Source organism: Copadichromis virginalis, linkage group LG4, assembly GCF_057382275.1.
Source record: "Copadichromis virginalis isolate Kocher_CV1m ecotype Utaka linkage group LG4, C_Virginalis_male_GT1.1, whole genome shotgun sequence".
Classification (NCBI taxonomy): domain Eukaryota; kingdom Metazoa; phylum Chordata; class Actinopteri; order Cichliformes; family Cichlidae; genus Copadichromis; species Copadichromis virginalis.
Window position 1 is genome coordinate 5,715,406 of NC_140621.1, and position 12,981 is coordinate 5,728,386.

General features: G+C 39.6%; 1 protein-coding gene across 3 annotated transcripts in view; it reads right to left on the minus strand.

Moving 5' to 3' along the window:
* The window catches only part of tanc2a (tetratricopeptide repeat, ankyrin repeat and coiled-coil containing 2a), a 60,091-nt gene that overhangs the window by 22,918 nt on the left and 24,192 nt on the right, over positions 1-12,981 (minus strand). For 2 of the 3 annotated variants that reach the window (XM_085453269.1, XM_085453268.1), the window contains exon 1: positions 3,178-3,889. In XM_085453269.1, coding sequence (XP_085309395.1) covers positions 3,178-3,469 — 292 coding nt within the window. In that variant the 5' untranslated portion in view covers positions 3,470-3,889. Of the gene's footprint in view, positions 1-3,177; positions 3,890-11,588; positions 11,691-11,972; positions 12,086-12,981 lie in introns of those variants that run through there. The other variant, XM_085453270.1, reaches the window with a different exon arrangement.

Here is a 12,981-nt window from a genome sequence, read left to right on the forward strand (position 1 = left end):
TGCTCATCAGATTGTTATCTGTTGAAGTTCAGTGTCTGGCTGCTGGGCTGGGGTCAGCATATGCTCAGCATAAAGCTGCCTCAATCACAGTTTTCTACAGACATCCACTGGCAACCTGCTAAAAAGTCCCAATTTGATGTGCTGGCTTCAAGAGCAGACACTGTTATAAGTCCATCCAATCAGAAGAAATTATGAAAATAGAACAATTCAGAGAATCTCACACACGCTGCAACTCACTCAAAGCACATGCAAAACAGTGATTGATGTTGCTATTAATGTATTCACTATCATGACCTAAATATGCCAAGAGCACTGCACACGTACACACACACACACACACACACACACACACACACACACACACACACACACACACACACACACCAAGACAAGAATGTAAGCCGCAGCACGAAAGCTCCGACTCTGTTTCTCTCTCTCTGTAATTACAGCTTTAAACTGCTGACTGCTGGTGAAGAATCAGACACACACACACACACACACACACACCAAAAAAAAAGCCATCCAACACAAAGCACGTGTGTGTGTGTACGTGTGCACATACATGCGTGTGTGTGGTCAGTCAATGACAGGGTTGTGAGTCGTTTTTAGCAGAAGAAAAATAAAATGGAAAGATCAGATACAGAGCGCGCAGACATTTCCATTTCTGCTTTCTTAACTAGTTCAGCTTCTGATTGCTTCTCCTGTCTTTCCTCCCTTCCTTAGGAGCCTTCCTCTCCCTTTGCCGTCCCTTCTTCTCTTCTTTCTTTGTGTATTTCTTCTTTTTTCTTTCCTCCTTTCCATTCTTACGTTCAGCTTTTCTTTCTGTCATAGTTTCTCTCTTCTTCTAACCATTTGTTTTTCATCTCTCCTCCAGTTTCTTTCCTTACTTTCCCTCATTAGTCTTCCTTCTTTTGTTCCTTTATCTCTTCCGACTTTCTTTGCACCCTTTGTGTTTTCTCTGGTCCCATCTTTCTTTTGTTTTTCCTTCCTCCGTTTTTTCTTTTCTTTCTTATTTCTTTTATCTCTTCCCTCCCAGATTTCTTTCTTTTGCCCTCATGTACTCTCTTTACTTCCTTTCTTCCTGAACCAGAAGGACTTTCTGCTATAACAGAATCCTGATATAGAAACTCTAACATGTTTCTGTCAGTAAAATGATGCAATCATTTCTGAAGTTCTGGAGCAGTCTGAAAGTGTCACTATGATTCTGCTTGTTAACTGCACCTCTGACTTCCTGTAACATTCAGTGAATAAAATGATGAACAGCATCAAGAGCATAATCCTGGGGCAAGGACGTTTAGATAAATTAGAAACTCAGAGCTTTGTAAACTGGGATTAGCGTGCGTTTTAGCTGATCTAAGCACAAGTGACTGGATACAGGTAAAGGTGCAAATGCAGTCCACATACTTGAGATCTGATTGGTCAGATCATTTTGGTCACATAATGCATTTTTAAATGAAGAAAGACGTCCTTTCTTTGATGTTATTTTCTGTTTTCAGTTATGGTTTAGATACTGTGAGTGAAAGCAACAGAACAAGCTGGTTATATTTTTGGGAAAGTATGGTGGCTAAAATAGACCCTGTGAACTCTCTGAAGAATAATAATAATAATAATGATAAGAAATTTTATTTAAAAGGGCCTTTGAAGACACCTAAGGACACTTACCAATAGAATAAAACACACAATAGAACAATGACAACAAAGAACAATAAAAAAGGCACAAGATAAACAAAAAATTAGTTCACAGTGAATATGCAGATTTGAACAGATGGGTTTTGAGTTGGGATTTAAACTGGGGGAGAGAACCAGTGTTTCCTATATTTGGGGGTAGAAAGTTCCACAGCCTGAGAGCAGAGCAGCTGAAAGCTCTGCTTCCCATGGTGGTGAGGCGGACAGAAGCCACAGCGAGCTGGATAGAAGAAGATTGAAGTGAGCGAGCAGAAGAAGTAGTGCTTAACAGGTCAGAAAGGTAAGGAAGAGCAAGGTTATGAAGGGCCTTGAAGGTGAGCAGAAGAACTTTGCACACTCTCTTGAATTTCACAAGGAGCCAGTGAAGCTCCTGAAGATCGGGGGTGATGTGCTGGTAGGAGGGGGTTCTGGTAATAATGCATGAGTTTTGAACCAGTTGAAGCTTATGGAGGGATTTTTAGGGGAGACGATGTAAGAGAGAATTACAATAGTCAATGTGGGAGGTAACGAGGCTGTGAATAAGACTATTAACCACCTCACAGAGAGCCTGACACAAAGTCCTGAGGGCAAACTCAGTCTAAGGAGTTAGCTGTGACTACATCAGCTAACATTACTTAACCAAACAGCCTTGTGAGAGGTCCTGACTTCATTTTAACAACATCATTCAGTGTCACAGTAAGTACCTTGGGTTTTCTAAAGGCCATTAGTATATAACTTAACTCATTTCTACATTGTAACATCTGTTTGGAAACCAATATGATCTTGCTTTAGTTCTTTGCGAAGACATAAGACACAAGTTTCTCTCCCTTATTTCAGAAAAAAAACCTCTTACAAAGTGAAAATACAAAAGAGAAATGAAAGCAGCAGCTGAGTGTATACGCTGGAGTACACAAAACCAACAGTGAACAACCTGAGGCTAGGACACAAGCTGCTGAAGAGGAGGAGTCACCACATATCGATATATAGCGATGTAATACTTTGTCAAAAATGCAGATAATCACGTTCCTTAACTAAAAGGACAAACTTTCCTGCTCTGGCAAGAAAGACATGTGAGCCTTGTGGACACCTGCATAGCTGAAAAAATAACAAAACTGCAGTTCTTCAAACAGCCACTTGGGGCTGACTGTAAAATCATAGCACAGGTAAACATGTTTACAGGCGAGTTTTTTTCTAACCTTTCTGTTCATAAAAAACAAACTTTTTTAGATTCATTTGCTTACACGCTTGGAACAACATACTAATCAGACATTAAATGGCATCACCAGGTTTTTGCCAGCTTGAGCAGCTCGACTCATTTTTGGGGGGAAATGTAGAATCCACTTTTTTTTAGCTAAATTTAAAGGGAAAAAAGATATTTTCGCATACTATTTGTACAAAATCTGAAAAAAATCAAACACAATTAGAGATAACAGATTAGAGTAAATTAAAAAAATATGGTATTTGACTGATAAAACAAGAATTTCTGGCCATAGAGAGATCCATCACTCTCACCTTCCTCCTGTCTCCTTCCTCTTCGATCTCTCTCCACTCCTTGGATCGGACAATCCCCCCAATCGCGACACAACTGCGAACTCTCCTCGTGAGAGTGACAACAGCAAACGTGCAACAGCAAGCGCCGCAGGAGGGACGAGGTGTGGTTGACGAAGCCCCCCGCAAACACACCTCGACCACAACCGCAGCCATTCGCTGGCCCCCACGGGTGACGGACACTGGAGCGCCCGTGGCAACACCACTTGGCTCTGGAGCGGGCGCATGCTTTCAAAATAGCCGCCGTGCAGTCCATGGCTAGCTGTCAGCAGGACTCTGATTGGTTCACAGTACTTCCATGTAGGGGGCAGAGTAAACTAAGTCAGCTGAAGTTGTGCTCTTCTCCCTCTCCATTAAGTTTTGTTGGTGAAAATGTGATGACATCATGATCCCGTCTTCTTCACTTTGGTATCGAGCTCCTCCTTCTCCAGAGTACACAAAGGAGAGGGGGAGAAAAAGATGAAGGAGGTAGAAGTGAAGTGATAAGAAGAGGAAGAGACTCTCCGGAAAAAGAAAAAAAAACACACCAGAGGTGCTCCGACTTTTCAGGCTGAGTGACTGCGGGACAATAAAACATGCAAATCCAGTGGTAACAGATGAACTTCTTTGTTACTCTTCAGAGGTGAAACAGCAATCTGCATACATGAGAAGTGCTCTAAAGTTGACTGCAACTCACACAAACCTGGGAAATGCATTTCCACTGGTTATTGTCCTTTGTAGCCAGAAAAATGAAAGCCTTTCTCATTCACAGGTAGAGTCCCAGAAAACAGAGTAACAACTAAAGCATCCAGTGCAAAAACAAGCAAAAAAGCCCACAACAATCCTCTCACATACGGTACGCTCTTAGGTCAGAACACACAAAAAAGAACACTTCTAAGTGTGCAAAGCCTCTTTCTCCACCAGCAGAGCCTCCATATCTGTTCTGAAAGACGACCTCCCTCGTCCGACTGCACCGCAAATTAAAACCTCCCCTCCTCCAACCCCCAAAAAGAAAAAAAAACCCACACAGGCGAGAAACAGAAAGCCTGCAGGAGGAGCTGAACCGAGAGCGTAATCTGTTACATGTCGAGAAGCACGAGGAAAGTTTAGAAAAACAGTTCAGCCTTGTCTCTTCTAAAAGAAGAAAAAACGCGCAGAGACAGAACAATTTCTGAAAAGCAGCAGAGCAAAGAAATGCTGCAATTAAAGTGAAACTCTTTCCAAGAACAGAGGAGAGTGCGACCACAAATCACAGTGAACATGGAAGACTGTAATCCACTTTAGACCAAGAAATGTGGAAAATGTATATGAACTAAAAAAAAACTAGTTAAATTGAAACAAATATTATTTAAAATGTGATTTTATGAAAGAGTGCAGAAAAAACGGGTTTAAATTTAAGACTTGAAGGAAAGATTTAGGCTGAAATTTGTGGAAGAACGAAGAAAAAACACAAAAAGCTGGTTTATGATTCTATAATGTCTCCAACTTTTACCTTTGACCTTTTGTTGTTCACCTAAAAATAGTTTTAGTGCAACCTAAAACATTTAACAGGTTACATTAATACCTTATAGGTAACATATAGATGTACAGAAAAATGAAACTACTAGAGATAATGTATCTAAAGCATTATCCACTCATCTTAGAACGTTATTACACTATTTATTTTTTTTATTTAGTTTTCTAAAAACATACAGAGTAAGAACCTTTTGTAAAGCCACAGTTTAAAGCCTCTGTGATGTCACCCACTGGACTGTGAGGTCCTGCTATAAAGGCTCGAGTCAAACATTTTTACCATGAGCATCTCTTTGAAAGCCAGATGTGATAATAGAAAAGTGGAGCTGACTGTGAAACAATAACCTCCTCTGATTGAATAGTCATTAGCAAATAAGCTTGGGCGATATGTTGGCAGTCCAACAACCGATGACAGGCGATATATTCGCGCAGGCACAGACATTTTGATGGGCGGAGCCATGTAATCATGCATGGACTGATTTTCGCGTTTAGAATTTATACGTTTTGTTTGTTGAGGGAATATTTTACCTTCTTTTCTTGTTTGTTTCAGTATTAATATAGCTACTTTTTGGATTATTCATTCATTTATTTCTTTGTTTGAGATTCGCCAAATCATACAAAAGACTTAACATTACGTCTGAGATTTTTTTTTTGTGCTGGCTGGAAGAGACATTTTGATTTTTTAATTACTTTTTGTTTAATTTGTATTTGTAGTTTGGTCGAGTCTGTAAGACAAACACTGGAACAGCCTGTAAACACGGTTATAGTAGAAAAAAGATGCAGTTTCTCGTTGTTTCCCTCCCCACCATTGTTGTTGTTTTTTTATTCAAATAAAATGTTTTTGTGTTTTTTCTGAACACAGGCCGCTGCCTTTCGTTCTTTTTGAGTTTGAGTAAAGGAGTCGCTGCATTTTGCGCACTCTGAGTTATGTGCATTTGTTCACAGCTGGAAGAGTGTGCCATTAAAACAGCGCTATTATTTTTTTGGTTGACCGCTTCTCTTAGCTTCAATAAACAATATTAGCAAACTTACTCGTGGGCAAATAAATAAATACACCGCTCTTGTGTAAACGATCGGCGAAAGGCTCGGCCTATCGTCAATAGTCGATATATTCATCCAATCGCCCAACCTTATTAGCAAATGACAATATGTTAAACAATCCTCCTTTCTGAGTCTATAAACTCATTAATAAAGAGTCTACCAGACACAGATAGAATTGTATCCAACACAAAGCGTTTTCAGGTTGAAGGATCCCTCCGTGTTCATTAAAAAGAATTCAGATTTAAGCAACTTCAGTTTTGAATGAACTTTTCTGACCCCCGAACTACATCCATCTTTTACACTGTTGGACTTATTAGTAAATTTTTGCTAGTTAGTGTAAAATACCAGCATAAAATCTGATTATATGTTAATAATGTCTTTGCAGCTTATTTACACAGCACGTACATAGTTAATAACGGGAGGTTTAAACATGTTATTCAAAGAAAGTTTATCAAATATTGTAAACTGAAAAAAGGCTAAAAGCTAACCTTGCAGTTAAGCTCAGATATGATAAGCTCTAGTCAATCTTGAGCTAGAGTTAGCTTGTGTTTTTTGTTTTTTAATGACTGAATTTAACTGCAAAGGCTTTAATTATGGTGAATTATTATAGTTTTATAATAATTCATCAGATTATAGTGTTTACTAAGCAAAATACAAGTCCCAAATTGTATTTTAGCAAGAGATATCCATTCACTGCTCTTAAAATGAAAGATGCTAAATGTTGGTGGCCAAAAGATTTTACTGTTCACAAAAATCTGCTTAAATCGGCTTAAATCTAGGACTCTCCACCATTTGACCCTAGAAGAAGCTTCTCAGATGAAAGGTGAAACATCTTCAAGCAACTTAAAGGAGTCCAGACGCTTTTCTTTCCAAGCTCCTTAGACTACTGTTGACAAAAAGTTCATCTGTGGCTTAAAAAAAGCATAACTGTGAGTTGAAATGTTAAGCAGGCATTAGCTCCTTTTTCTGGATTGAGGACATATAATTTATTTATTATGAAATTACTAAAAAACTAAATATTTGGCACAATAAAAAATGTTTTTGTACAAAGCAACAACTTAATTTCCAATTAAATTACTTTTAGCTATTAAAAAGCTAGCTTACACTTAATTACTGCTATAGCCCAAGCTACATACCACAACATACTTTGCACACTGCCTCTATCTGAGATCAGTACAGGCAACAACTCTCTGTGTTGCTTGTTCCTGACACAACCTCAAAGGTATTTGTATCTCTTCCCAGGATCAAACTGTGGATCCATGTCAGCAACTAATGATGTGTAGAAGTCACGGAAAGGAGCAGGACAAAACAAAGGACAGGGATATGCCGGGGTGGTGAAAAAGAGTATAAGCACAGGGGGAAAAACACAATGGGAAGAAAAAAAAAGGGTTAAGAGAAATAAGCCAAATCTGAGATTGTCTGTGTTTGTGTGTGTAGACGTTGTGCAATAACTAAAGAAGTCTCCCTTCTTTAGTGCCGTACTTTATAAAGGGCAGAGAGATAAACTCCACATGGTAATGTTTAAGACAAGTGTGTCAAATCAGCCCCGAGGAGGAGGAAGAGGAGCAGCGGGAGAAGAATTTAGGTGAGGAGAGGATTGGAGAGCTTGGCAGGGGGCTGGGTGTAATATTTCAGTGTTTTCTCTCTCACTCAGGCACAGTGGGACGATCAAATACAGGGTCAAAGGCCAACCCACCCCCATCTGCTACCATACGCTGTGTAACAGGTCACAGCTCTGTGTGTGTGTGTGTGTTTGTGTGTCTGAGGGAGGAAGAAAACACATAGTGCGCAGATGACACAAACAGTCTGCAGTTTTAACTGCCTTCGAGTGCCTTAATGAGGAACAGGCTTGTGTTACCATGGTTACAAGAAGATTTGCATAAATTGCGCGTATAGATTTCTTATGATATAGATTCATTATGCACACAGAAGAGGACACAGACCCTCCCAGCAGCTTGAATCCTGTTGTTTCAGCATGTTTCATACCAAACATGACGTTTTAAGCAGCAAAGCATTTGCAAAGATCAACTGATGAAACGACACAGACAGATATGAATATGTTGTCAGTTGACAATGTTTCATCTTCATTGAAACGTTCGCTTAATGACAGAGCTTATCAGCTCAGACTGTTCCAGAAGGATTCCCCAGCTTACTGCCATTGTCTGTGTGCAGCTGGAGGGTTATGATTTAACTTTGCATTAACAGCCATACGGACTTTCCTGAAATCCTGACAATATGTTACACTAACTGGTTGTCCTCCTTCTCCTCCTTTGGCAAACATTTGTGGGTTTCCACTGTATAAGTGTACTCACATGATAAACGTGAGTCGACGCTTCACAACAACGGGCAGGTTTCTTGAATTTGCAAGGATGCATTTCATATGTATACATGTATATCCAACATGTTTATTACATCTCTCACACAAATGTATTTTAGTCTTGTACCTTTCATTTATTCTTGAAGGACTTTTTCTTCGAAGGAGTTGAGCTTCACCCTCTAGAAACTATTTTAGTTTTGCCTTATAAACATTACTCCAGGTATGGATTTCTAGAAGTTGATGGTAAGTAAAAATGAACTACTAAAATACTAGTGAGAAAGAGCTGACATAGTGTTTTGGTTGGTTATTTTTTATATAGGCTCACTTTACAGCAACGGGAAAAGCAAAGGGTAAGCTAACTGAAGTTAGCAAACATTAACTACTAGCTACGAAACGATGAAGTAATCTAATATAATGTGAGTTAAGATTTTTTGAAGTATTTTCCCTGTGTGTGGTTCACAAATACAACAACCCCCCAAGACTTACAGCTTCGTCCTGTACTAAGTGGTGGCACCAGCAGCACTGTAGCAGTTAAACAAGCTAACACAAGCTGGGGGATAAGATGGCATTTAGCGTGGTGAGTTAGTATCTAAAATCTACAATATCATGTAGTGAGCGGCATTATGAGGTATGAATTGAGACTATTTGTTGGCATTTTTGTTATTTTAAACAACTAAAGGCATGCAGAATTGTCTGGTAGTTATTCTTGCTTCTAGTGCACCTGTGAATGTAAACATACCTATCACTCAGTGTGTCTGTGCAGGTTCAGTCATCCAGGTCATGGATGGAGCTTGAAAAAAAGAAAAGCGACTAGATCTCAAGCTGGGTCAACACACCTGAATCAAATGATTAGTTCATTACCAGGCCTCTGGAGAACTTCAAGACATGTTTAGCCATTTAAATCAGCTGTGTTGGATCAAGGGCACATCTAAGACCTGCAGGACACCGGCCCTCGAGGCCTGGAGTTTGACGCCTATGATGTAAGCCAAGGTGTGAAAAAGGGTATGGGTCATTATCAGCAGAGGTTTCGAGTGAAACCGTTGTGAGACCTTCCCTCACCAATCATGTGACCCATTGAGATCAATTGGCACAACTTTTTAAAGAAGTCCAGCTGCTTTTCTTTCCAAGTCCTTCGACTATCACTCAGTGACGCTGATACTGATAACATCATAAACATGTTCAGGAAGTACAGCTCTGATGTAAGATTTAAGTGCAGATTTATAAATATTTGTATATCCTACCAGTGTGTTCATATTTTCATTGGGTTACAACATAAAAAAGTAGGTCTTGTCCATTAAAAAGAACCAGGGCTGTGGCTCTGACAGTGGACACTTGGTTACTAATGAATGAAACACTGCAGGTATTAACCCTTTTTGGTCTAAGTCGTTATCATTGATGAGTTTGCCCTAATCCTGTGCTTTCAGAACATGATGTTTCTGTTCTTTTCAAAAACTGTGCTCCCAGGTCAAAATGTACAGGTTAGGGTTAACTCCCAGCATTATTTAGACCTCAGATGGTTAACATGAGTATCACATTAGTAAGGTAAAATAAAATCAAGGTATGTACATTGGATCAGAACAGGAAAGGAATTGGATCAGTGCATTTACGGGGAGAAGAAGCCACAGGAACAAAGAAAATCAAGGAAGGAGTGCAGTACAGTTTATATATTATATTTAAAGACAATTTAAAGTTTTGGTTTTAAAATATCACAGTAGCCATCACTACTGGTAGTTATTTCTGAGTCCTATGCCATATCAACAAAAATATTTTTTATCAACCGTTTTAAATGCAAATAAAAATGTCAACAAATAATTACAATCACGTTCTATTTATAAGATGCAGAAATATATACACAGATACTGTGACTAATATTTGCACACATATTTCCAGCACTACTTGTTGTTTTTATAAGACCACATAAACGTCACACTAGAGCAGGGCGATATGGCCAAAAATATTTATCACGATATATATTTGAAAATTTGCGATAACGATATAACCGACGATATAATTGATGCGAGACAAAATACAACTCCACAACATTACTAGCGCAAAAAGACAACCTTCCATTTATTTTCACTTAAACAAGAAGCTGGTTTTTATGTACATTAAAGCTTTATAAAAATGTAACAGTGCAAATGCAAATTCCTTGCTGAAAGTTTAACCAAAAGGCATTTCCAGTAGAAATGGGCTGACATATCCTGAGCATAACCATGTATAATATCCACTGAAGTTAAAAAGAGGTGCTTTGCAACATTAAACTGCAGTGTGCAGTACGTATTTTTCGCACCATAAGGTGCACGGGATTATAAGGCACATTAAGCGAAACAAAGCAGTCAGATAAATCAAACTTTATTAAACTCATTCTTCTTGCTTCCTCCACTTCTGTACCATTGATTCATTAATGTTGAATTCTCTGGCAGCTGCTCTATTCCCATGTTGTTGCAGTATATTAATGACTAACCTCGTATTGTGGATGGATTATCTCAGTTGTTCTCCTGACTGAAGTTTGGTCCGTTTACAGCATCCTGCCATGCGATTGCATTTGTCTCTAACCATGAAGAACCTTCACGTTAACTTTTATAAGTGGAAAAGTGTTAGTGTTCGTCCTCCAGCTTCACTGTTTATGTTATGCTAACATAGCTGTGTCGCTAGCGATCACGTAGCACATCATTATATAGCAGCTAGCCCAACTTCAGTAACCCTACAAACGTCACTGCTGTTTAGTTTCCTGTCTTCATTTATGTTGGAAGTGATAGCAGAGCTGTACGTTTGATTTTTTTCAGAAATCTCTCAGTCAGAACATGCAATATCATGCTTAGGTAACTAGCGAAACTAGCGAGCTAACTTCCGCTAGCTTCCTGCTAACTTCTAACTCCGTTAAATGTAATAACTTTTGTTTTCATGGATGCCTGGAAGTTAAACTTTATAGTTACACCTGGTAAAGCAGCAATGCTGATCGTTTTATTAAAGATGAAAGAATTTAGACAGTTTTTAACTCTAAGTGATGCTGCAGTGTTGTTTGACCTGAAACATACGGAGTTTAGGACCCAGATTACTCCCAGATTTAAGAGCATCTTAGTCCGACAAATACGACAATAACGACGGCTGCTTGCATGTTCTGCAAAAAAATGTGCTTTGTTGTGTATCTGACGGACAAACACCAAACCAGTTCCACATCACGGAAGTTGCACCATTTTTACAAACCAATTCTGGTTCATCTGTTTCACTCAACAATCGGCCATGTGCGTATGAAAACAAAGGCACTGCGCATGCGCGTTTTACTCCCATTCTATCGCGATATTTCATTTTCCTATCGTTGCCTAACATTATACCGGTATTACCGTGAACGGTATAATATGGCCCAGCCCTACGTCACACAATCAAATACTAAACATGAGTGATCGACCAACATACTGAGCTACACAGACAGCCCCAAAAGGTTGATTCTGTTCATCTGGACGTAACGTTTTCAGTGGGAGAAACCTTTCATTGAGCACGCACTGAGATAAATAGACAGTCCTACCAGGTCTCTTGCCCAGGCGAAGGTTAAGGAGAGGAGAGGAGGGGAGTGAACGAGTGAATCCTTCGATCATCCTGACTTCTGATGCCTCTGAGTCCGTGTTACCTATTGGAAAAGTGACAAAGAGCAAGAGAGAGACACTGCTGCATGAAACAGTGGTGTACATAAGAAGAACTCATCTGTATGTGCCCAAACAAACAGCCACCCATGATCTGCGTGTTTTACAACAATATTAGACGAAAATATTTTGTGTAATATAGCATTAACATATCTATCTATTTACACATCCATGACATGGCTTCATTGAAACACACAGACTAGAGGCACAGCTTCTGGTCGGAGCACAAAACGACGGGTGAAAAACACATATAATATGAATTTACTGACCACTGGTATTGTTCTTGCGACCTTTGCCGCCCAGTAGCATCTTCAGGCTGTTCCGGAACATGATTGCTCACGATGTCAGCAAACACACATGAGCACACTTCCTGTCAACACTCCTACAGAGATGGAGACAGAGAGAGAGTGTGTCAGTAAACCATTAGAACTAATCACTTCCTTTTCCAGCTGACTCCTTATGTCCAGTCATGTTATGATCCATATGTGTTCCTTAACAGAATCTCATTGCTCTAACAGTTTAATCATCTGCAGTGAATGTCATTTCCTTGTGTAAATGTCTCTGACCGAACTCAGTATACTGCTATAGTGCTATAACATCAATAGCAGCAGGTCCCCAGAGTATCTGAAAGGACACTTATGTAGCTTGGGTGGCAGAAACAGAAAACAGGGAGGAGACGTGGCACTCCTGAATGCCTGAGAATCCTGAATAGAAATATATGTAAGAATTCTGTTGTTGTGCATTGCATCAGTGATAAGCACGGAGGACTAATAAAAGGATAAGGAAATACATCTGTTATAGGATTATGTGCATTATATAGGTTCTGTCAGGTAGAAGATGAATCAGATTTCCATTTATTCTGGCATTATAAAAAGGAGCATGACTTGTTTCTAGAAGAACTTTGGTGGCTTTTAACAGGAAGAAGGCTCATGGAGAACCACCCTCAGGGAGGGGCGGCTGTCTGCCGTGATCGGCTAGGGAAGAGTGGATGAAGACAGGACAAAGAAATGCTGTGGAAGAGAACCAGAGATTAATAATAACACGAGGTGTATAAACACATAGTGAGTGAAACACTCAGGCACACTTTGCGTTTGAAAATGCATCGTTTTCTCTCCGTTTTGGCCTCCCGTCCACACTGAGACGGCGTTTTCGGGCTAGTGTGGTCATAGCCTCAGTGCATCATGGGAATCCTCCAGCAGCCTAGACCTTTTGCAGCAAAGTAAGGGAGGATTTAAGCTCATCATTTTTTTGTCAGATGTGTTGATTCATCACATCCAG